At 39.8% G+C, this 19,188-nt stretch overlaps 1 protein-coding gene across 1 annotated transcript in view; it reads right to left on the reverse strand.

Annotated features, from left to right (window-relative positions):
- MARCHF5 (membrane associated ring-CH-type finger 5) overlaps positions 1-19,188 on the reverse strand; it is a 64,437-nt gene that overhangs the window by 32,065 nt on the left and 13,184 nt on the right. The window contains exon 2 of the mRNA XM_054034475.1: positions 6,302-6,504. Coding sequence (XP_053890450.1) covers positions 6,302-6,504 — 203 coding nt within the window. The remainder of the gene's footprint in view (positions 1-6,301; positions 6,505-19,188) is intronic.

Below are 19,188 nucleotides of genomic sequence, written 5' to 3' on the forward strand. Positions count from 1 at the left end.
AAATTTTTGTTCACTTTGAAAGTCTGTATTATATATAAATGGATTGCATAAAACAAGCATCCGTTGTCACTTACATGCAGAAATATTTGTGGATTCCACTTCATTTTGAAACTAATTTTTATTGCCAATCATAATTTTGAGAAAAAGAATAGTTCGCTTTCATACTTAATGCTTTAGTGAATGTTTTTTGGAACAATATTTTCCAGGAGCATGGGGGAGTTGAGTTCTTGATGTACAGAAGTTTTAATTGTGGCACATGGGGAAGTTCTGTCGGTTGCCTTTCCCTCCCTCATACAACCCTGGTGCCTCTTGGAGATCACCACCAGCAATACCTCCAAAAAGATACTTACTGCTGCATAAGAAAGTGCTGCTGGTGAGATCCTTTGAAGACTGGTTCTCGTCTAACTCTGGCATAATGTGACCTTGACTGCCTTCTAGGGCTGCCAGTAATAAGCGCTATAGTGGTGAGAACAACAGTCTGATAGTTAGGGTGCTGGTCTGAGGTTTGGGAGACTTGCGTTCAATTCCCCGCTCTGCCACAGACTTCCCACGTGACATTATACAAGTCAATTACACTCTCTCTGCCTCAGCACCCCATCTGTAAAATGGGAATAGGGGGTGTTCTGAGGATAAACACATTAGATTGAGATGCTCAGATACTGAGGTGATGGGGGCCATACAAGTCCCTTAGACTGATTTTTTCAGCAGCAAGCTGTGGGTTTTACAAATAAAATAGATAAAGAAAAATCAGAAAAGAATGCAAGGTAAATTTTAATTAGATAGGGAAAAGCACACCTGGACAATGCTCTAGAGTTTTGATTTCCCCTCCCTTGCTAAAATAAAATGTAGATGCAGTCCTAATCACTACTTCGCTATCCCATAAAAGAAAGTCAATATTTTAAACTAACTTCAAACATCAAAAGCAGTTTATTCAAAAACCTAATGCAAAATGCTAGCACATAGGGTCATTCTTTATCAGAATGCTGTTGACTTACATGAACCTGAGGCTCCTTTTTATCCAGAGAAAAAGATCCTTCTTCCCCATTCTTGGAGCCAAATGATTCTTCTCATATGAAGAATTTTGTATTAACAGGGTATTTGTACAACTGAATTCAATTTAGCAGACTGCTCAGTCTTCCTTCTCAGGTACAACCTTTATCAGACAACTCCACACATACCAGATCTATCTTCCTTATTAAAGACATCTATTATGGCAACATACAATTGCCCAAACATAACTGGGACCCTATTGTACTGGGCGTTGTATAAACAGATAAGACAGAACCCTGCTCTAAAGAGCTCACAATATAAGACACTCCCAATTTTTGTACTGGACCAAGGTGACAAGTGGCACTTTAAAAATGGAGCTGCAAGTCTTTATAAATTTGCCTTCAATATAGCAGTGAACTATGATCCTCACCTCTGTGCAGAATAGCTGCCCTTGTAAAATTTAATGTAGATGGTTAGCATAATGTGCCAAACAAGTAACTATACAATTTTACTTTGTGTATTCCTCCCTCCTTCCCTTCTTAACATCTTTCCCTGCATCTTTCTTTGTCATACTCACACTTGTTTTAAGCTTCTTGGGGCAGGAACTATATTTTCTTTAGTAACGCACTATTTATTACCTCTGATGCTAAATAAACAACAAAAATAATGCATCTCCCAAAAGCCAGCTAAAGACAAACATTCAACATACAGATATAAAAGTTAAGGAAAAAGCTTAAAACTAGATGTGCTGCATCAGGATGATGCTCTATGTCGGGCTACTAGGAGAATTCAGGGAATCTTAAAATCTGCAATATGCCTGTAATAAAACTACTACTTACCTGCTGCATGCAGAACTCAGGCATGTAACAAAGTGTCCAAATGATTCTACATTACTTTAGTGACCACAGTCATGGTTCTGAAAGAGTCATTACATGCCCATATATCATACCAACATTTCTCTGAAGCTACTATTTTGAATCTTAGCGTTCATTTATCAGTATTGCCAATCTCAAGAGATCAAATATCAAGAGTCAGTTCCCTGAAAGTAATGAGATTTTTTTTTTTTTTAATTTGAGTTGATTTTTTTTTATCGTGTCTTGACTAATTCCCTTGGATGCCTCTGCCAGCGTGTACATGTGATTAATTTCAGGTTGAAAAGTCAACCTTTAATGCACACAAATGTGCACTTCTCCCTGGATGTTCCACTTCCTCTCTCCTCCTTCAGACGGGGCACTACCATCCATTGCCTACTGTCTTGACTCTCTCCTCTCCCAGTTTTCCACCTTTCCTCCATATTCTCCTCCTGCAGGAGGACTACAAAATGGAACTGGAAAATGAACAATTAACATCCAAGAAGCACAAAGTACTCTATGCATCAAGTTTTCCAATTATTTTTCAATAAATCTTTGTGTATGCCTCAAAGATCTTTACATGGAAGAATGTCTTTACAATATCAACCACCTTAGGTAATTGCAAAAACTCTAACCCAAGCAGAGCTTTCTGTAACCCTATTATACTCTATATAGGTTCTTACACCACACATCGCCATAATATCTGAGTGCCTTCCAGTAGTGCATTGAGCAACATGGCTACACATCTGTCATGTGGTATTTGTTTTCTCATCCTCTCCCGGGGGACAAGCATGTGCAGTTAGGTGTCTTAATAGGGTTTGGTTTTTGTGAGTTTTTTTAAACAAACTATACCTGTTTCTAAGTGTTTGTTAAAGAAGACAATGTTAAAGAAGTGTGTCTTGCACTTGGAGTGGAAAATAGCGAGAGTAGTGATGGTCTTCAGTTCTTGGGAGAGTTCATTTCATAGTCTCAAACTATTCCTGGATAAAGTTCTGTTTCCCTATTAGACAAGCTTTAATCTTATTGAGGAAAGTTCCATTGTGCCACAGGAGCGCAGTTATCCACCACTGTCTTCATCATGAAGCTTGAAGCTGTCTCTTAGATATCCTGAGCCAATGCTATGGAGTGCTTTGACAGTAAGGCCTGAGACCTTTAACTTGATTCGAAACCCTATGAGAAGCCAATGGAGCTCAGGTCTGATGTGCTCACAGTAGCCTGTGTTGCTGAGAAGATGCGCTGCAGTGTTCTGTACTAGCTGGAGTTTCCAAAGTGCTGAAGACTTCATTCCCAAGTATTGCTGTAATCCAGCTGAGACATGCAGTTATGTTTTTTTTTTTTTTTAATTAAGGATTATAAATCAATTATCATATTCAAAGCGCTTCAAAAATTTTTGCATAATTTTGATCAGCTACGTATATGTCATCCTACTGCAATACAATTTAGTTTTTTAAAAAAATCTCAAGTATCCAAATAGCCAAAAATAATGTGTACTTTAATTAGCCTTCCCTTAAATTACCCTGAGGCTTCTCCTCTGCCCAGAACTGCACCTGCAGGACTTCCCCAACTCCTCCGGAATGAGCAGCTGTTGGGTTCTGGGCAGAGGAGAACTCCAGTGGGAGGCAGGGAAGCGTTGCTGTTGATTCTGGTGTCCTGGACCCAGCAGCAACTTCTCTCTGACTCCACCCCTCCCTTCCCTGGACTCCCACTGCCCCAGGACCTTCTCTATCCGCTACTACTGAGATAGGGCTAATCCCTGCATGAAGGGGTTAGCCCTAAGTGGCAAGGTCAAATCCAAGTTCTCAGCTACACAGGGTATATCTACACTGCAAATAAAAGAGCTTCAGCGCAGGGTCTCAAAACCCAGGTCAACTGATTCAGGCTTGCAGAGCTAAAGTAGCAGTGTAGTTGTTCACCAGGTTTCAGAGCCCAGGCTCCAGCCCAAGCCCAAACATTTACACGGATATTTTTAGCCCCACAGCCAGAGACTCACGAGCCCAAGTGAGTTGACCCAGGCTCTGACACTTTGTGCTGTGGGATTTTCTTGGCAGCGTAGACTCACACAGGCTCTGGTACAGAGCTCTGCCCATGCATCCAGACCCGAGAATTGTGGGGAACGGATTTGCCTCTCATGTCTTCGCAACAAATCCCCTTGCAAGTACCAAAATACTGGTATTCATGATTAATTCACAAGTGTTAGCAATACTGATTTTTAAACAGAAATTAAGTCTCTAGCTGTCATGGTTGCAAAGAAAATCTCAAAAATGCAAACCGAGGAACTGATGCAGACATGAGTCTAGTGAGAGTCTGGAACAAAAAGCACTGAGGTGCAAACTACCCCATTATCTTAGTGCAGTGTTAACTTAGATACCCAGTGACAATTTAAATGCCAATATTGTTAACTGTTTCATCTTTCATGTAAGGAAGGAGGAAGAGGATCGAAGAACTGCACAATTTAGTGACATCTCCATTTTGTGCCACAAGTTAGTGGAGTTTAGACATACCACACTTGTATTTCCCCTCACCCCCAATCAAGAAGGAGCCTAACAGAGACCAGGTACAAGTTGTAGCCCCACAGAAGGTAACAATCTATTGTGAGCAGCATTTTGTACTCTTGGGGGAATTCTGCGCCACTGCAAACGCACAGAATTTATGTCCCCCCACAGATTTCTTTGCTTCCCTGCAGAAAAGTGACTTTCTGATGGGGAAGCAAAGGGAAGCCACAAGCGCGGTCATGTGACTTTCCCCAGCAGTACGTTTCAGGTGCCCAGGGCAGCTGGCAGTAGGGTGACCAGATGTCCCGATTTTATAGGGACAGTCCCGATTTTTGGGTCTTTTTCTTATATAGGCTCCTATTACCCCCCACCCCCGTCCCGATTTTTCACACTTGCTGTCTGGTCACCCTAGCCGGCAGAGAGGTAAATCACTGTGGGGCAGAAGAAGACCCGGTTGGTGGCTCCTACACTGCACTGGGCTCAGCTGCTAGTCCCGGCTGGGCTGGGGAGGACTGGACTTCCTCTTCCCCTGCATGGCATCTGGGGCCATGTCACACCCACCCCCAGTTTTCTCCCCCAGCTGTAGGAAGCTCTGCAAACTCCCACCCCGCCCTCGCACTTTCTGCACCCATGGCTCCTCAGCTGCAGAGGGAGTGATCTCTATACAGGGAGCTGCTCCCCCATCCACCCAACCCCTATGCATCCAGACCCCCTCATATCCAGACCCTCCCGCTGAGCCTCAGCCCCCCTTCACCCAGAACCCCTCCTCTCAAGCCCCACTCCCCCTGCACCTGGACCACCAAACGAGCTACTCGCACCCGGATCCCAACCCTACCGAGCCCCAACCAGCTGCACTTGGATCCCCACCCCACTGAGCCCCACACCCCCAGCATCTGGACTCCCCACACCCAGACTCCCCTGCTAAGCCCCAACCACCTTCACCTGACCCCCCTGCAGAGTCCCATTACTGTTGCACCCAACCCCCCCCAACAAGCCCCCATGCATCAAGATCCCCCCCCCAGATTGCCCACTGAACCACCCGCACCCAGATTGCCCCACACAGACCCCTCTCAACCCACCCCTGGACCCCCCACACTAAGCCTCTCCACACTTGGAGCCTGCCTTGATGAGCCTGCCTGCCCACACCTGGTGCACCTGGCACAGAGGAGCAGGGCACTGGGGTGTTTCTGGGGCAAGCCCAGTCCTTATGCTGTGTCAGGGTTGGGTGCAGCCTCACCACTGAGTCCATGTCCTGCGGGGGAACAGCACAGTGATCTCTCACTTCTGTGCAGCCAGTGGCCTGTGCTTCCCAATGCCATGCTGGAGCTTCCACATTCATTTGACAAATAAAATTTACAGAATTGTGCAGAATTTTAAAATATTGTGTGAAGAATTTTTAATTTTTTGACAGAATTTTTGGTGCAGAATGCTCTCGGGAGTAATTTTGGCAACTCCATGTGGAAAGAGCTTGGAACAGTATCCCCTCCACTTTTCTACTACAATATTGTTGTCTCTTGGGTACAGAGCAGTACTCACGGTGTCCTATACAAATTAAATATAAAAATACTTTCAGGTAATATTAGGGACATTGTTACACATCTGCGGGCAGGCTCCCTTCTCTGCCCCTCAACTGACTAAAACCAGTCTCCTCTACAGGCTGGCAAAGGATTCTGGGGTATGATTATAGTGAGCTATTGGTCTCAGCTCATCTACAGGGCAGAAGCTGTCTAAAGTTTACAGGATGCAGTGAACTAAACCAGGACAGATGCATTACTTGCAAATTTCTGCATCAATTTTCCAAAGAGCACCAACAACTTAAATGATGAATTAGCAAGTCCTGATGTGTTTCACAACATAGAAGTTTACATGCCAAACAGAAGTTAGATACTGGAAGTTTTGTATAAAATAAATAGAGTATAAATATTGATACAATTACACTGTATTTGAATTTAACTGCACATCTCTTACCTAGCTTTGGAAATACTATTAAGTATTCTGCATTGCACTGAGGACATGCAACTCGAGCTGTACTGTTTCCTCTCTGTTTTTCATCCACCCAACGCTGTAGACAAGTTTGGTGAACCCATTTTGTAGAGCCTCTACACCTGCAAGGTCTCACCCACTCCGCTGTTCGATCATCTTCATCAGTGGCAAAACACACCCAGCAACTTCTGTAATTAAAACGAACACATATCAGACAAAAGTACCAATGTATATAAACAACACTTATAGATAATATTTTTACATGTAAAGCAGTTTAAAAAAAAAAAACAACCACCACCTTGAACCTGGAGAGGGCAATTACACTTGTCACTCCTCGTATCACCAAGAACACCAATACGTCTTTTGCAGAGCAAACTTTTCCTATTAATAATGCAATAATGTTTGTCAGCAAAATATTAGTTTTAAAATATTTTTGAATACTTAGGCACTATTAATTCAGTTTGATAATTGAGCAATTAGTCAATGTCAAAGTTGTAGACTCAAAATCTGAATCACTTGATAGATATTTGCAAAGTACACGTTCTTAATGTATTATCCATGCTTCTACTCACCTCAGAACCACTGCAAAACACATGCTTTGCTGTCTGCTTTAATCAAAAACAGACACCTATGCCAACAGTACGGTCCTTGCAAAACAAACTCAAAACCACTGTGTGTGTGTGATGAAGGCCAACACAAAGTGTAATGCATCATATTGGTATTAAACATCCAACAAGGAGAAGAGTTGAGACATCTGAGTATGACAGTATCCCACTTGTCTATCACCAGAATGTTACAAAAGCACCAAAAAAACACTTTAGTTACAAAAATAACCACAATGCTGTAAGTGTTATCTGGATATAGTATCAATACTTGGAACTTATAGAGCACTTCTCATCAAAGTACCTCAAATTATTTTACAAAGGGTGGGTTATTTACAGTTAAGCAAAATTACGGCATGGAGAGATTATGAGATCTGTATAGGAAGGAAGAGAACAAGTTCCAGCCCCCATGCTAACCACTAATGCACTTTGTCTCTAGGCACCCAGGATATGGTTTTCAAAAGAATATAAAATATGGTTCTGGCTTAAAGTATTTATAAAACTTCAAAATTAACAACTCCGTGATTTGTTTCACACTGAACCAACTTTTGCTGCCTTATTTCATATATTAATTTTAAAGGTAGAGTCTACAAATATTTCAGATTCCATGAGTAATTACCTGCTTGTTCACTATGTAGAAGTTTACTATTAAGAAATAACTGCAATAAAAGTCGCAAATCTTTCAGTGGCCTCATTAAAATTATGCCCCCATCATCTCGATTTTAAGAAGCACTATCATTGTCTAATTTGAGATATCCATGGTGTCCTCAAAACATAAGCTCCAAAATTAGATTTTGAAAAAAAAATTTTGTTAAATACTTACTGTTGAACATAAGAGTTTTCAGGAAATGTTTTACTGCATATTGTTTAATTTAAACATCTCTCTGCTATGTTTAGCACTCAAATACTGAGTGCCCAAGAACCAGAAAGGAAAAAATTATTAGTTTATATTGTTTAAGCAGCTGAATGGCATACCAAAGGTAAACACTAGTTAATGAGCAGTGAAAAATAAGTTAATTTTAACAAGTTAGGATTTTAACATCGTAAGTTATTAAACTGTTCTAATAAAGTATAATTAACTAGTGTCCCTTTAAACTGTTTAAAACACATTCATTTTATTCAGCTGTTTACTGACTTTTAATGTAACTACATTTTTATTGCTATAAGTACTCAACCTGTGTGCTGAATGAGGCAGGGATTTGTAGGGAAAAAACCCAGTCTTGATTATGTAATTAAAGATTAATGCATATGCACAAGGGGTCTGAATTAAGGTTGAATAAGCAACCTTATTTCTGGCATTTCCTAGCTTTTGAGTGCTTGCCCTTGCAACCTTAATGTTATTAACTAAGTTTTCAGTGTTTAAGCTAAAAAAAAAATAATAATAAATTTCATCATGTGGTACCATACTAACCCCTAATATGGGTCCTGGGCAAGGCTGAGATCTTTATCCACAGTAAAGTCCTCTACTACTTGAGTAAACAGCTGCAGTAAAAGTCGTCTTATGTGTACAACTGCCACTAGAGAGGAATGGGGACACTCTGCCAATGAGTTTCACAGCTATTTGCTAGACAGCAAAGGAACACTGACTCATGACTAATGGGTTCAATTCTAGGTTATTATGGACTCTGTTCCTGTACAATCCTCCCCTTCCAGCTCCTGCCTTTTTCCTATATCCCTATTGTGCCATATTTATAACGCTTGACCTCAAATGTTGGATTTTTCCTCCCTAATTATTTCTTTATACAGAAAAGCAGCTTTTAACACAAAGTTTTTGATAGAGACTTACAGATTCCACATTAATTTTTTTATTTAAATGTTTTAAGAAATTGTGTGTTTAGGCCTTAACATTTTATATTAAACTCCAATTTCATTTTAAACAGGTTTAAACAGAAAAGCGTATAATTTAAACAAAATAAAAATCCAATTTCTCTTATTTTTTTTTTTAAAAAGTCATTGCTTTTTAGATGCCCTGCTGTGCTGCCTGGGGAAGAGCCAGAGAAAGCATTGAGAGCAAAGGAGAAAGTCTCCCTGAGCTCAGTTCTGGTACCACAGCTGCCCTTGTTAGCTGGGAGGACCAATTGCAGGAAAACTCCTACTCAGACCCCAAGGCCTGTGAGGTAGGTACATGTGTCATTTTTATGGGATGTAGGAGCTGTGTGGAATTGAAGCATGCTCAGTACAGATGGAATCATAAAAAAATTTAGCTACCAAACTAACAAGTCTCCACACTGCACATATGAACTGAGATTTTTCAGAGTCTCAGTCATAACCTGGACAAATGTTGAGTTTTTTTTTTTCTCCACTGAGACAGCAAAAAGTACATCCCTGACCAAGGCAATCCTATGCTCCAAAGCACTTAGATGGATATAAGGCTTTTGTTTTTTAAATAAGCAAATATATAATTTTTCCTTAATCTTATTCTCAAATGGCTGAACCATTTTAGATTAAAAACTAGTCTGAGGCAGATATGCATAATAGAATATTTCAGCTCAAACTGTTTAATTTTGGCAAAATTATAATTAACAAAAACCAGCATCTTTTAAGGGAAAATGTTGGGCTACCTTAACTATAGATGTTGCTACCTGTGCCACCTATAATAAATTTCTTTCCCCACTATTTTAGATATTTAGATTGTACTATTTGTATTTGCCAACTAAAACTTTTAACTTAAAAAGAACCATTCTCTACTAAATGAATGAATTATATTAACAATGTTTTATTGGTGTGAGGAAAGAACTTGAGGTATTACACTTTTGCCTCCAAAATACCAAGCAAGGTATTGAAAACGTATAGTGCAAAAAAAGGAGACACTTTCAGTTCAATAAGAAAAACTATCATGTACATAAAGTAGTATTTTAAAACAGTGAATAAATGCTACTTCTATATTCCAACCAAGCTAGAATTAAACCACTAGTGCACCTTAGCTATATCAGTCACCGCTGTCAGTTCTGCAGCTGAACAGAATTCATTTATCAAATGTTCCACACAACAATTACCCCAACATCATATGGGTATCATTGCTTAAAGCAAAAAAGAACAGATTTAGAATAGTCAGCAGTTCCTAAATGTCCAGCTATTCGCACTCTGAAGGGCCACAGATTATTTATCAATGTAGGGAATCAAAAATCAATGTACTAATGCAAGAGAATTATAAGCAGATGCCAGCTTCCCAAAGTATGATCTCAAAACAATTAAATAGGCAGATACTAAGTCACTTTTGCAGGTGAAATAACTTTAAAATATGTACGTCTCTACTCTGCATTTCTTTATGCTGCATTTACTTGGATCACACATTCAATATGTATTATAGATAGCATGCACAATACATCTTAACATAGTTTAATGCCACACCCAATTTGTCTGATCTTTGTATGTGATCCTGAACTACTGGTTGAGCACCTAAGTAATAATGCCTGGTAAAGCCTTTAAAATGATAATTAATGTCTGTGGCTTAGATCCAGATGTTTGGATAAATGGGGTTCATGTCACTGTTTTGTGTGTTTATTCAGATTGACTAATCCAACTTCTGAAAATTTTGCTCAGTTCATTCAATTTTCAAAAGAGAAAATTACAACCTGCCATAGGCTGCTACTTCCAACTTAGCATACTAGGTCATATTGCTTTTTGGGTAGAATCAGAATTAGGAAGTCAGACTTCTGCAAGTAAATCAGAAAAACCTCTTTTGCATGGATTTAGAAATAAAAAATGGGTAAAATGATGACCCAACCAAAGCTTTAGGACAGGATAATATTTTTTAAAAGATTTTGTTCTTTTGAGTGGTTTTCAGTTTATGCACACACTTGTACATGCAAATTAGATATCTGCACACAGAAATGGCTGGATGCATCTGCATGCATGGATTTGCCACACAACTGTATGCTCACATTAAATTACGGTAATCAGGGCCTGATAAATTCCTCACGTGGTGGTACCTGTAATTGTGGGCTAGGAGGCTTCAAGTTCAAATTTGACATACGGACTTGACTCACACCCAATGCTGATTCTTTTTTGCTGCAATATGGTACATTGCTTTCAAAAGGTTATACCCAGCTCCCTTTGCTTGTCCTTAAATTAAAGGTTCCATAGTATTTTTCAAAAAGCATGCAAAATATGAAGGCTCTCCAGCTTAAGAATTTACCAGACCAAAAATTTAGTTAAACTGGAGTTAAGGCAGACAACATGTCAGTGATTTAAGGATTAAGTACTGTTAAAACACTGTGGTTAAAAGCTAGTCATTAGAATCAAGGACATTCAGACTAATCTTAACTTTAAAAGAAACCAAAGCATTTGAAGCTATGGAAATACAGTTAAGTCATTCAAATCTTAATTCTGCCCCATACCTAATTACCACCACCCCACCACCCATTTTCTCCTCCTTATTCATATCTACTTTGTAAGATGTTTTTGGATCCAGAACTGTAAGGGCTTTCAGGTGTCTTCCACATGCCAACTTCTGCCCCTAAGTTACACCTATGGAAGTGTACCAAAGACTGGTTGCACAGAATAGATAAGATGCAGAATTTGGTCTGCAGAATCTGTATTACTGATGTAATACCTGCAAAGTAAAGGACCCAACTTGACATTCAGATTCTAGACAAGTGTGCAGGGCAGGCAGTCATTAAAAAATTCCATTTTTTTCCTTTCTAAACTAAGCAAATATGAGCTGGAGTAGATAGAGACCACAAATAACTCACAATGCTATTTTGTGACAAGGGCTGCTGTGTCACCCTTTTTTAGCCTTTGGCCTTCTGTACACTTGCAAATTTCACAGCTATAATACACTGTGACGCTGTGCAGTCTATATGGTTTTATAAAAATATAAGTGAATATAATGTAACTGGGATATGCTTCATGCAAAAGGTCTCTTGTAAGGTATCATTACAAAGCTCATAATCTACTGAGTGTGATCATCCTATTTGTAGAAATGTACCACTCTTGTATCTAAAACTAGAAATATAAAACATAACTCTGAGGGCCTATTGTAATTATGTAAAGTGTGGGCCATTAAGGATGGTTTAGAATCTTGAAAAACAACAAGGAGTCTGGTGGCACCTTAAAGACTAACAGATTTATTTGGGCATAAGCTTTCGTGAGTAAAAACCTCACTTCTTCGGATGCATAGAGTGAAAGTTACAGATGCAGGCATTATATACAGACACATGGAGAGCAGGGAGTTACTTCACAAGTGGAGAACCAGTGTTGACAGGGCCAATTCAATCAGGGTGGATGTAGTCCACTCCCAATAATAGATGAGGAGGTGTCAATTCCAGGAGAGGAAAAGCTGCTTCTGTAGTGAGCCAGCCACTCCCAGTCCCTATTCAAGCCCAGATTAATGGTGTTGAATTTGCAAATGAATTTTAGTTCTGCTGTTTCTCTTTGAAGTCTGTTTCTGAAGTTTTTTTGTTCAATGATAGTGACTTTTAAATCTGTAATAGAATGACCAGGGAGATTGAAGTGTTCACTTACTGGCTTATGTATGTTACCATTCCTGATGTCCGATTTGTGTCCATTTATTCTTTTGCGGAGGGACTGTCCCATTTGGCCAATGTACATGGCAGAGGGGCATTGCTGGCACATGATGGCATATATGACATTAGAGGATGTGCAGGTGAATGAGCCCCTGATGGTGTGGCTGATGTGGTTGGGTCCTCTGATGCTGTTGCCAGAGTAGATATGGGGACAGAGTAGGCAACGAGGTTTGCTACAGGGATAGGTTCCTGGGTTGGTGTTTCTGTGGTGTGGTGTGTAGTTGCTGGTGAGTATTTGCTTCAGGTTGGGGGGTTGTCTGTAAGCGAGGACCGCCTCCCAAGGTCTGGGAGTGGCTGGCTCACTACAGAAGCAGCTTTTCCTCTCCTGGAATTGACACCTCCTCATCTATTATTGGGAGTGGACTACATCCACCCTGATTGAATTGGCCCTGTCAACACTGGTTCTCCACTTGTGAAGTAACTCCCTGCTCTCCATGTGTCTGTATATAATGCCTGCATCTGTAACTTTCACTCTATGCATCCGAAGAAGTGAGGTTTTTACTCACGAAAGCTTATGCCCAAATAAATCTGTCAGTCTTTAAGGTGCCACCAGACTCCTTGTTGTTTTTGTAGATACAGACTAACACGGCTACCCCCTGATACTAGAATCTTGAAGACTCCCATTGTCTGCAGATGGCTGTATTTACCTGTAAGTCTTCCTGTATGTGTGTGTGCTGGCAAGTGAGTAATGAAGTCTTGCAGTGACATGTGATCATGTCACCTGAACTGGAATCCATCTTTAACCTGGTGCTTTTCCAGTGAGGGGGGGGTGGAAACCCAGAGGGACAAAGCGTTCCCGCCTTATGCAAAAGATATATAAAGGGGTGGAAGAAAACAAGGGGAGGGAGGAGCCATCATGAAGAATCCCCTAGCTGTCACCTGAGCTGCAACAAGAGCTGTACCAGGGGAAAAAATTGTGCCCAGGCCTGGAAGGTGTCCAGTCTGAGGAAAAAACTTACTAAAGCATCTCAGAGTGAGATTATCTGTATTCAGTTTGATTAGGCATAGATTTGCGCATTTTATTTTATTTTGCTTGGTGACTTACTTTGTTCTGTCTGTTACTACTTGGAACCACTTAAATCCTACTGTCTGTATTGAATAAAATCACTTTTTATTTAGTAATTTACTCAGAGTATATATTAATACCTGGGGGAGCAAACAATTGTGCATCTCTCTCTATCAGTGTTATAGAGGGCGAACAATTTCTGGGTTTGCCCTGTATAAGCTTTATGCAGGGTAAAACGGATTTATCTGGGTTTAGACCCCATTGGGAGTTGGGCATCTGAGTGCTAAAGACAAGCACACTTCTGTGAGCTGTTTTCAGATAAACCTGCAGCTTTGGGACAAGTGATTTAGACCCTGGGTCTGTGTTGCAGCAGACTGGAGTGTCTGGCTCAACAAGACAGGGTGCTGGAGTCCTGAGCTGGCAGGGAAAACAGGAGCAGGCGTAGTCCTTGCACATTAGGTGGCAGCTCCCAAGGGGGTTTCTGTGATCCAACCTGTCACATACATCACTAGTGCAATTCCCTAGTAATAGCAATGGTGGAAGCTGTAAATAGAGGCAAGACACAGATATTTTGTTCACCATGTTATATAACCATATTAAGTCTGAGCACTATCTCCACTTCAGCTTCCAGTATTGTTAAAACTGGTGGAGCTGCACAGGTAGTGAATTATGGCTATGAAGCTTGCTACTGTACATGCACTCTTGCAGTTTTTAGCCCTTATGCTTGTGAAGATAAGCACTGCAACAGTACACACTGAAAAGGCTGTGTGTGGTCCTCAGTCTAAAGAAAGATATCTTGATACAGACATGCTAATTGTTTCTGTTCATCTCAATGGGGAATTAACTCTGAAGTATGTCTTTGGCTGCTTCTGCACTTTTGTTTTGTTTTGTTTTTAGGACGTGTCCCACTGTTGCAGGCTCCATTGGCAGTAATGCCACATATATTTTTATAGCCTTGTTGCCCTTATGTGCCCAGAGCATGTCCAAGTGACAGGGTGATAAAAATGCCCCAAGTAAAAGGAACTACAACAGTCAAGTCACAAGATTACAAGAGACTGGGGGGAAATGGTGAGACCACTATTAACAAGTAAAATCAGTGCGATTAAAACCTGTCAGAGCCATCTTAACCACTGACTGATGCATGGTGGTTGGTAAACAGGGCGTTATCAGTGGATAATTCCATCCACACAATGAGACAAATCAAACACTTAACTATTCATAAAAATATTCTCAGACACTGCACTCTTCATAATATTTCTCTCTGATCACCTGAAAGTAGAGTCAGAAATTCTATGAAGTAACCATAATTTATTGTAGATAACTCCCTTCTGTTATCATAGACCACTTTTAGGAAAGTGCCATCTCCCTCCTCTTAAATGCTGGATGAAGAAAAAGTCAAAATAACCACTTTACTCCTGCTTCTGCTTTTAAACAAAATCTGGATTTTATTCGTAACAGAGAGAGAGAGAGAGAGAGCTGGCTGTAGGGATCAGATTGAATAATTGCTATAAGAGTATTAAAATGAAAAGTTAAGATTCCTACAGAACTGTTTTGCTTTCTTACAGTGATAAAATTTAACCTTGACACCAAGGAGTTGATTATATATGCGACTAATACAACAGAGACATAGGCTATTTCAGTAAGGACTGTAACAGCAATACAGGAATTGAACCATTCCTTAGTTATCTGTGACTGTACTGCAAAATCTATATGGAATTGGGCAAGCCATTACATGGTTTTCTTGAAGAACAATGCAGCATTAATAGCCGCTCCTGGCTGAGAGTCTACACATCTGAAAATCCCTAAGGCCGTTTGCATCTTCTGGTCCAGAACATCTCCTGAAGTATCTGCATCTAAGAAAATTACAACTAAGGATTTAGTACAACTAACTAGAGAGGGATTTATATAAACAGTTGCTAGGTAGGATTCCCAAATTTCCTCACTCAATTAATATTAGATTTTTATCAGGCACTATTTCAGCAATACATGCTGCTCGATTGTTACCCCAACATCTTTTTAAAAATAAATGTTTTTCAGATATATAGGGAGAGCACTCTGTTCTGTCCAGTGGTTCTTTCAGTCCTGGAAACCTATTTCGACAGTGCCAGTTCTCCTGAGACCGAAAATTCGGGGATTTCTGCCTCAGAGGCTGAAAAGTTTATTTGCCCTTTTTATGAGTCAGAGGATGGAAAAGTGGAGACTAGAATTTCTAGCAGTCCTGCTGGTAAAGTGATCCTCCAACAGAGACCAGTAGGCAACAGCAATCAATGGAGCACCTAAGCCATGACAGAAACCACACATGGTCTTCTGGAGATAAAAGGGCCAGAGAACCTTATTCCTGTAGTTGCTACTTCCTAGCAAGACAGAAGCTCCAGACCCACCACCTCTATCCCCAAAAGATGTTGCTGCAGTCATGTAGCTCCTCACCACTGGGATCTGCGAGTCATCCTTAGAAATCCAGTTTGGAGCTTTTATTCTTGATGAATGAGGTTCCACGGCAGAGCTGGGTAGTTCAGCTAAAGCTGTGGACTGCAGTACTGCAAGATACCATCTAACCAAAGAAGTTCAAGGTCTATTCAAATACTGACAAAACAAAATGTCAATGCATTCCTGCAAAGTACCACTGCAACACCTACTGCATTAGTCATTAAATGAGTACCCATTGGATGAAGCTCTATAGAGGTTTTACACTCAAAATATAATGGATTTTTTTTTCAATTAAAGAAGTTTTCGTTTTTTCATATGGTAATAGAGCAACAATATATGCATCTTTTAAAAATGATTTTCTAGTTACTCCATCCAGTTTGCCAGGCAACTATTTAAACCATAAAAGACCTATGAAAAGAAACGCGTAATATCCTTTATATACTTAAACCTTTAGCCAGTTATGAATAATGAATAACAATCCCTTGTATTCTGTCATCAGCTTTATCTCTCTCTATTGACAGGGGCTGCAGCAGAAAGGGTTAAATAAAACCACTTGGTTCTTGCCAGATTTTCCATTTTCTTGTATTGAATAAAACATGACCTTGATCTTACTACTGAATCAGGTCACTACTCAGATAACAACCTGAAATAAAAAAGGCTGGCTAAGTGGAACAAACCATCATTTCTGACAAACTCAAACCTCTTTCCTTGATGCGCTCTATAAAATCAAAGCATTAATGTATTTTTCAACACTGTTTTGACTTAAAAAAAAATCAAGCTATACGATTATTTCAGCCTTGGAGTTATGGTTACAGCTACCTTCGGATTCTCACCTATGCTTGTAAAAATCTCCAGTCTGAAAATATCTTTCTATTTTGACCAGTAAAAATAAAAAAAAAAAAAAAAAATCTCACCAATTCAGTTCTCTGCAAAACAAACCTAAAACATAAGTTGTTTTTAGGAAGAAAGTCTCTGTGTGCAATAAAGAAAACCTGGAGGGAGGGAAGAGCCCCTCAAACTCAATGATCCTATACCCCGAGCACCAAATAAACAATCCTCAAATTCTCCAATGTCACAAGCTAATTCTTGCTTAAGAGCAGTTTTCTTCAGAGCCAAACAATTCTTTAACACTAAGAAGGCCCCATATCCACCTGTACCTGCTTGACAGCATATCTCCATTGCCAAGGGGGCTCCTCCAACATTAAGATCATCCCCTCACAAACATACTGCTCTTTGCAGGCAAGATGCTTTGACACAGTAGGTTACAACACCAACAGGTTCAATAATTGACAATTATTTCTAAGAATGGATCTCTCTACCAAGTCTGGTATATGTCTCTGGACCATCATGTGGTCCAGAGACATATTCACGGAGCACATCATGGGACACCGTCAGTACCAGGTCGAGTAATCGAGAACGCCGGTCAGGGAAATAACCCACTTCCTTCACGAACCAAGGGATGCACCCCACCCATCTACTTATTCACTACGCCAATACTGACTTGGACTCTAAATACATTCTATGAGTGGCGTACCCGAGATCACTTATCCACTGACGCTTTAAAAACTCCTGCACCCCAATCTGGGTCTATGCTGGTTATGTACTATGTATATATCTCATGCACCTTGTAACCGACACTTGTAATCCCTCATAACCCAAGCCTGACCCCAGATGTACAGTACCTTCCTCTTAACTTGTGTAAATCTGATTTTAAACATTAACTTTAATAAAAATTTTAAATCTGTTATATTGACCTAACCTCCGGTACAGACAACACTGTGTCAATGGGAGAGCTTCTCCTGTCAACATAGCTACTGCCTCTCACGTAGGTGGATTAACTACGCCAACAGCAGAAGCTCTCCTGTTGGTACAGTAGCGTGTTCACTAAAGCGCTACAGTGGCAAGTTGCGCCAGTGCAGCACTGCACATGAAGACAAGACCACAGGATTAGAGGCTTTCCAAACATTAAGTTACGGACCTCCCTTGTTGGCATGAAAATATTTCTCTCTCTAAAAAGAAAATATTTAGCTGTTGTGAACGTTTTTAAAAGATTAACTCTAAGTAAAATTAATGTTTAAATAATTCTTATTGTTGCTTTAACTATAATACATTACATACTAAATAAATAATTACATTTGTATTATATCATGCAATCAAAATAACAATTAAATTCAACACTTCTAAAACTGAAACATAAAATGTGGGGGATATTATTTGAAAAAAAGTGTGTCTTATCAAGTAGTCAAATGTGTAGATTTAGTGGAGTTTCCATGATTTGCATAGCATTAAGTTTTTGCTTTAAATTTACAATGTTTTTTTAAAACAGAGTGCTATATAAATACTGTTGAAAAATGTTCTTCCTTTTCTTCTTCTTTCTGGCAGCCCATGCTCCTAGAATGCAACTTTAATGGAGGTCCTGAAACAAATCCAGGAAAGTACACCTGAGGGACTTTAAAATATATATATATATATTTTCTTGGATATTGAAACATAATTTAAGACAAACATTTAGAGGTTATTTACAACTAAGTTATTTTGTTAATTCTAAATTGCCTGTGATGATTAGGGTCCATCTATAAACTATAAAACAAATTACATGTTGTGGTTTAGAAGCTCAACTACAGCGAATAAAATGAAGAGAAGAAAGATTCACTTCTGCCGCCATTTCTTTCAAAGTAAACTTTCAGCTGCATGATTATTCAGGTCTGGCTGGGAAGGTGATGGAGGCTCTAGTTGGGATCCAGCAACAGCTCCTGTGATAGGAGCCCTCTCAACATCTACCCTGGTTGGGGGAAGGATGGTAACCATAGCATAAATTTCTGTTCCTGGGAGAGACAAGAGTCCAGATGGTAAGAAGGGCAAACGGAGCCTATTATAATTGATAACATGACTGTTCCATACAAGTACCGCCTACTGGGTTTCTTCTGAGGAGCTAACCAGAGGCATCTAATCCATGGAAAATTACAGAAAAGGCACTTCTTAGCAAGGGTGGGTTACTAGCTGAGGTTAAAAATCTTCCATCAGGCTCAGTGAAGCGCCCAGATTAAGTAGAGGATTATTGGAGACCTTCAAGCAGAAGGTATTTATTTTTCAGATTATAGGCAATTTTTGTCATGATTAATCTACTATATGTATTATTTACTAATTCTTAAACATTTTTAACTTTCTGTCCATACCAGATTGATACTATATATATTTTCCCCCTTGAACTAACCTTGACTTTTCATGCTGCTATGGTTCTCCATTACATTCAATTTATTTGCCATATGTTCATCATGAATTGTAACAGATTATAATGCATTAAAAAAA

The sequence above is a fragment of the Malaclemys terrapin genome, chromosome 7 (genome assembly GCF_027887155.1).
Source record: "Malaclemys terrapin pileata isolate rMalTer1 chromosome 7, rMalTer1.hap1, whole genome shotgun sequence".
NCBI classification, from domain to species: Eukaryota; Metazoa; Chordata; order Testudines; family Emydidae; genus Malaclemys; species Malaclemys terrapin.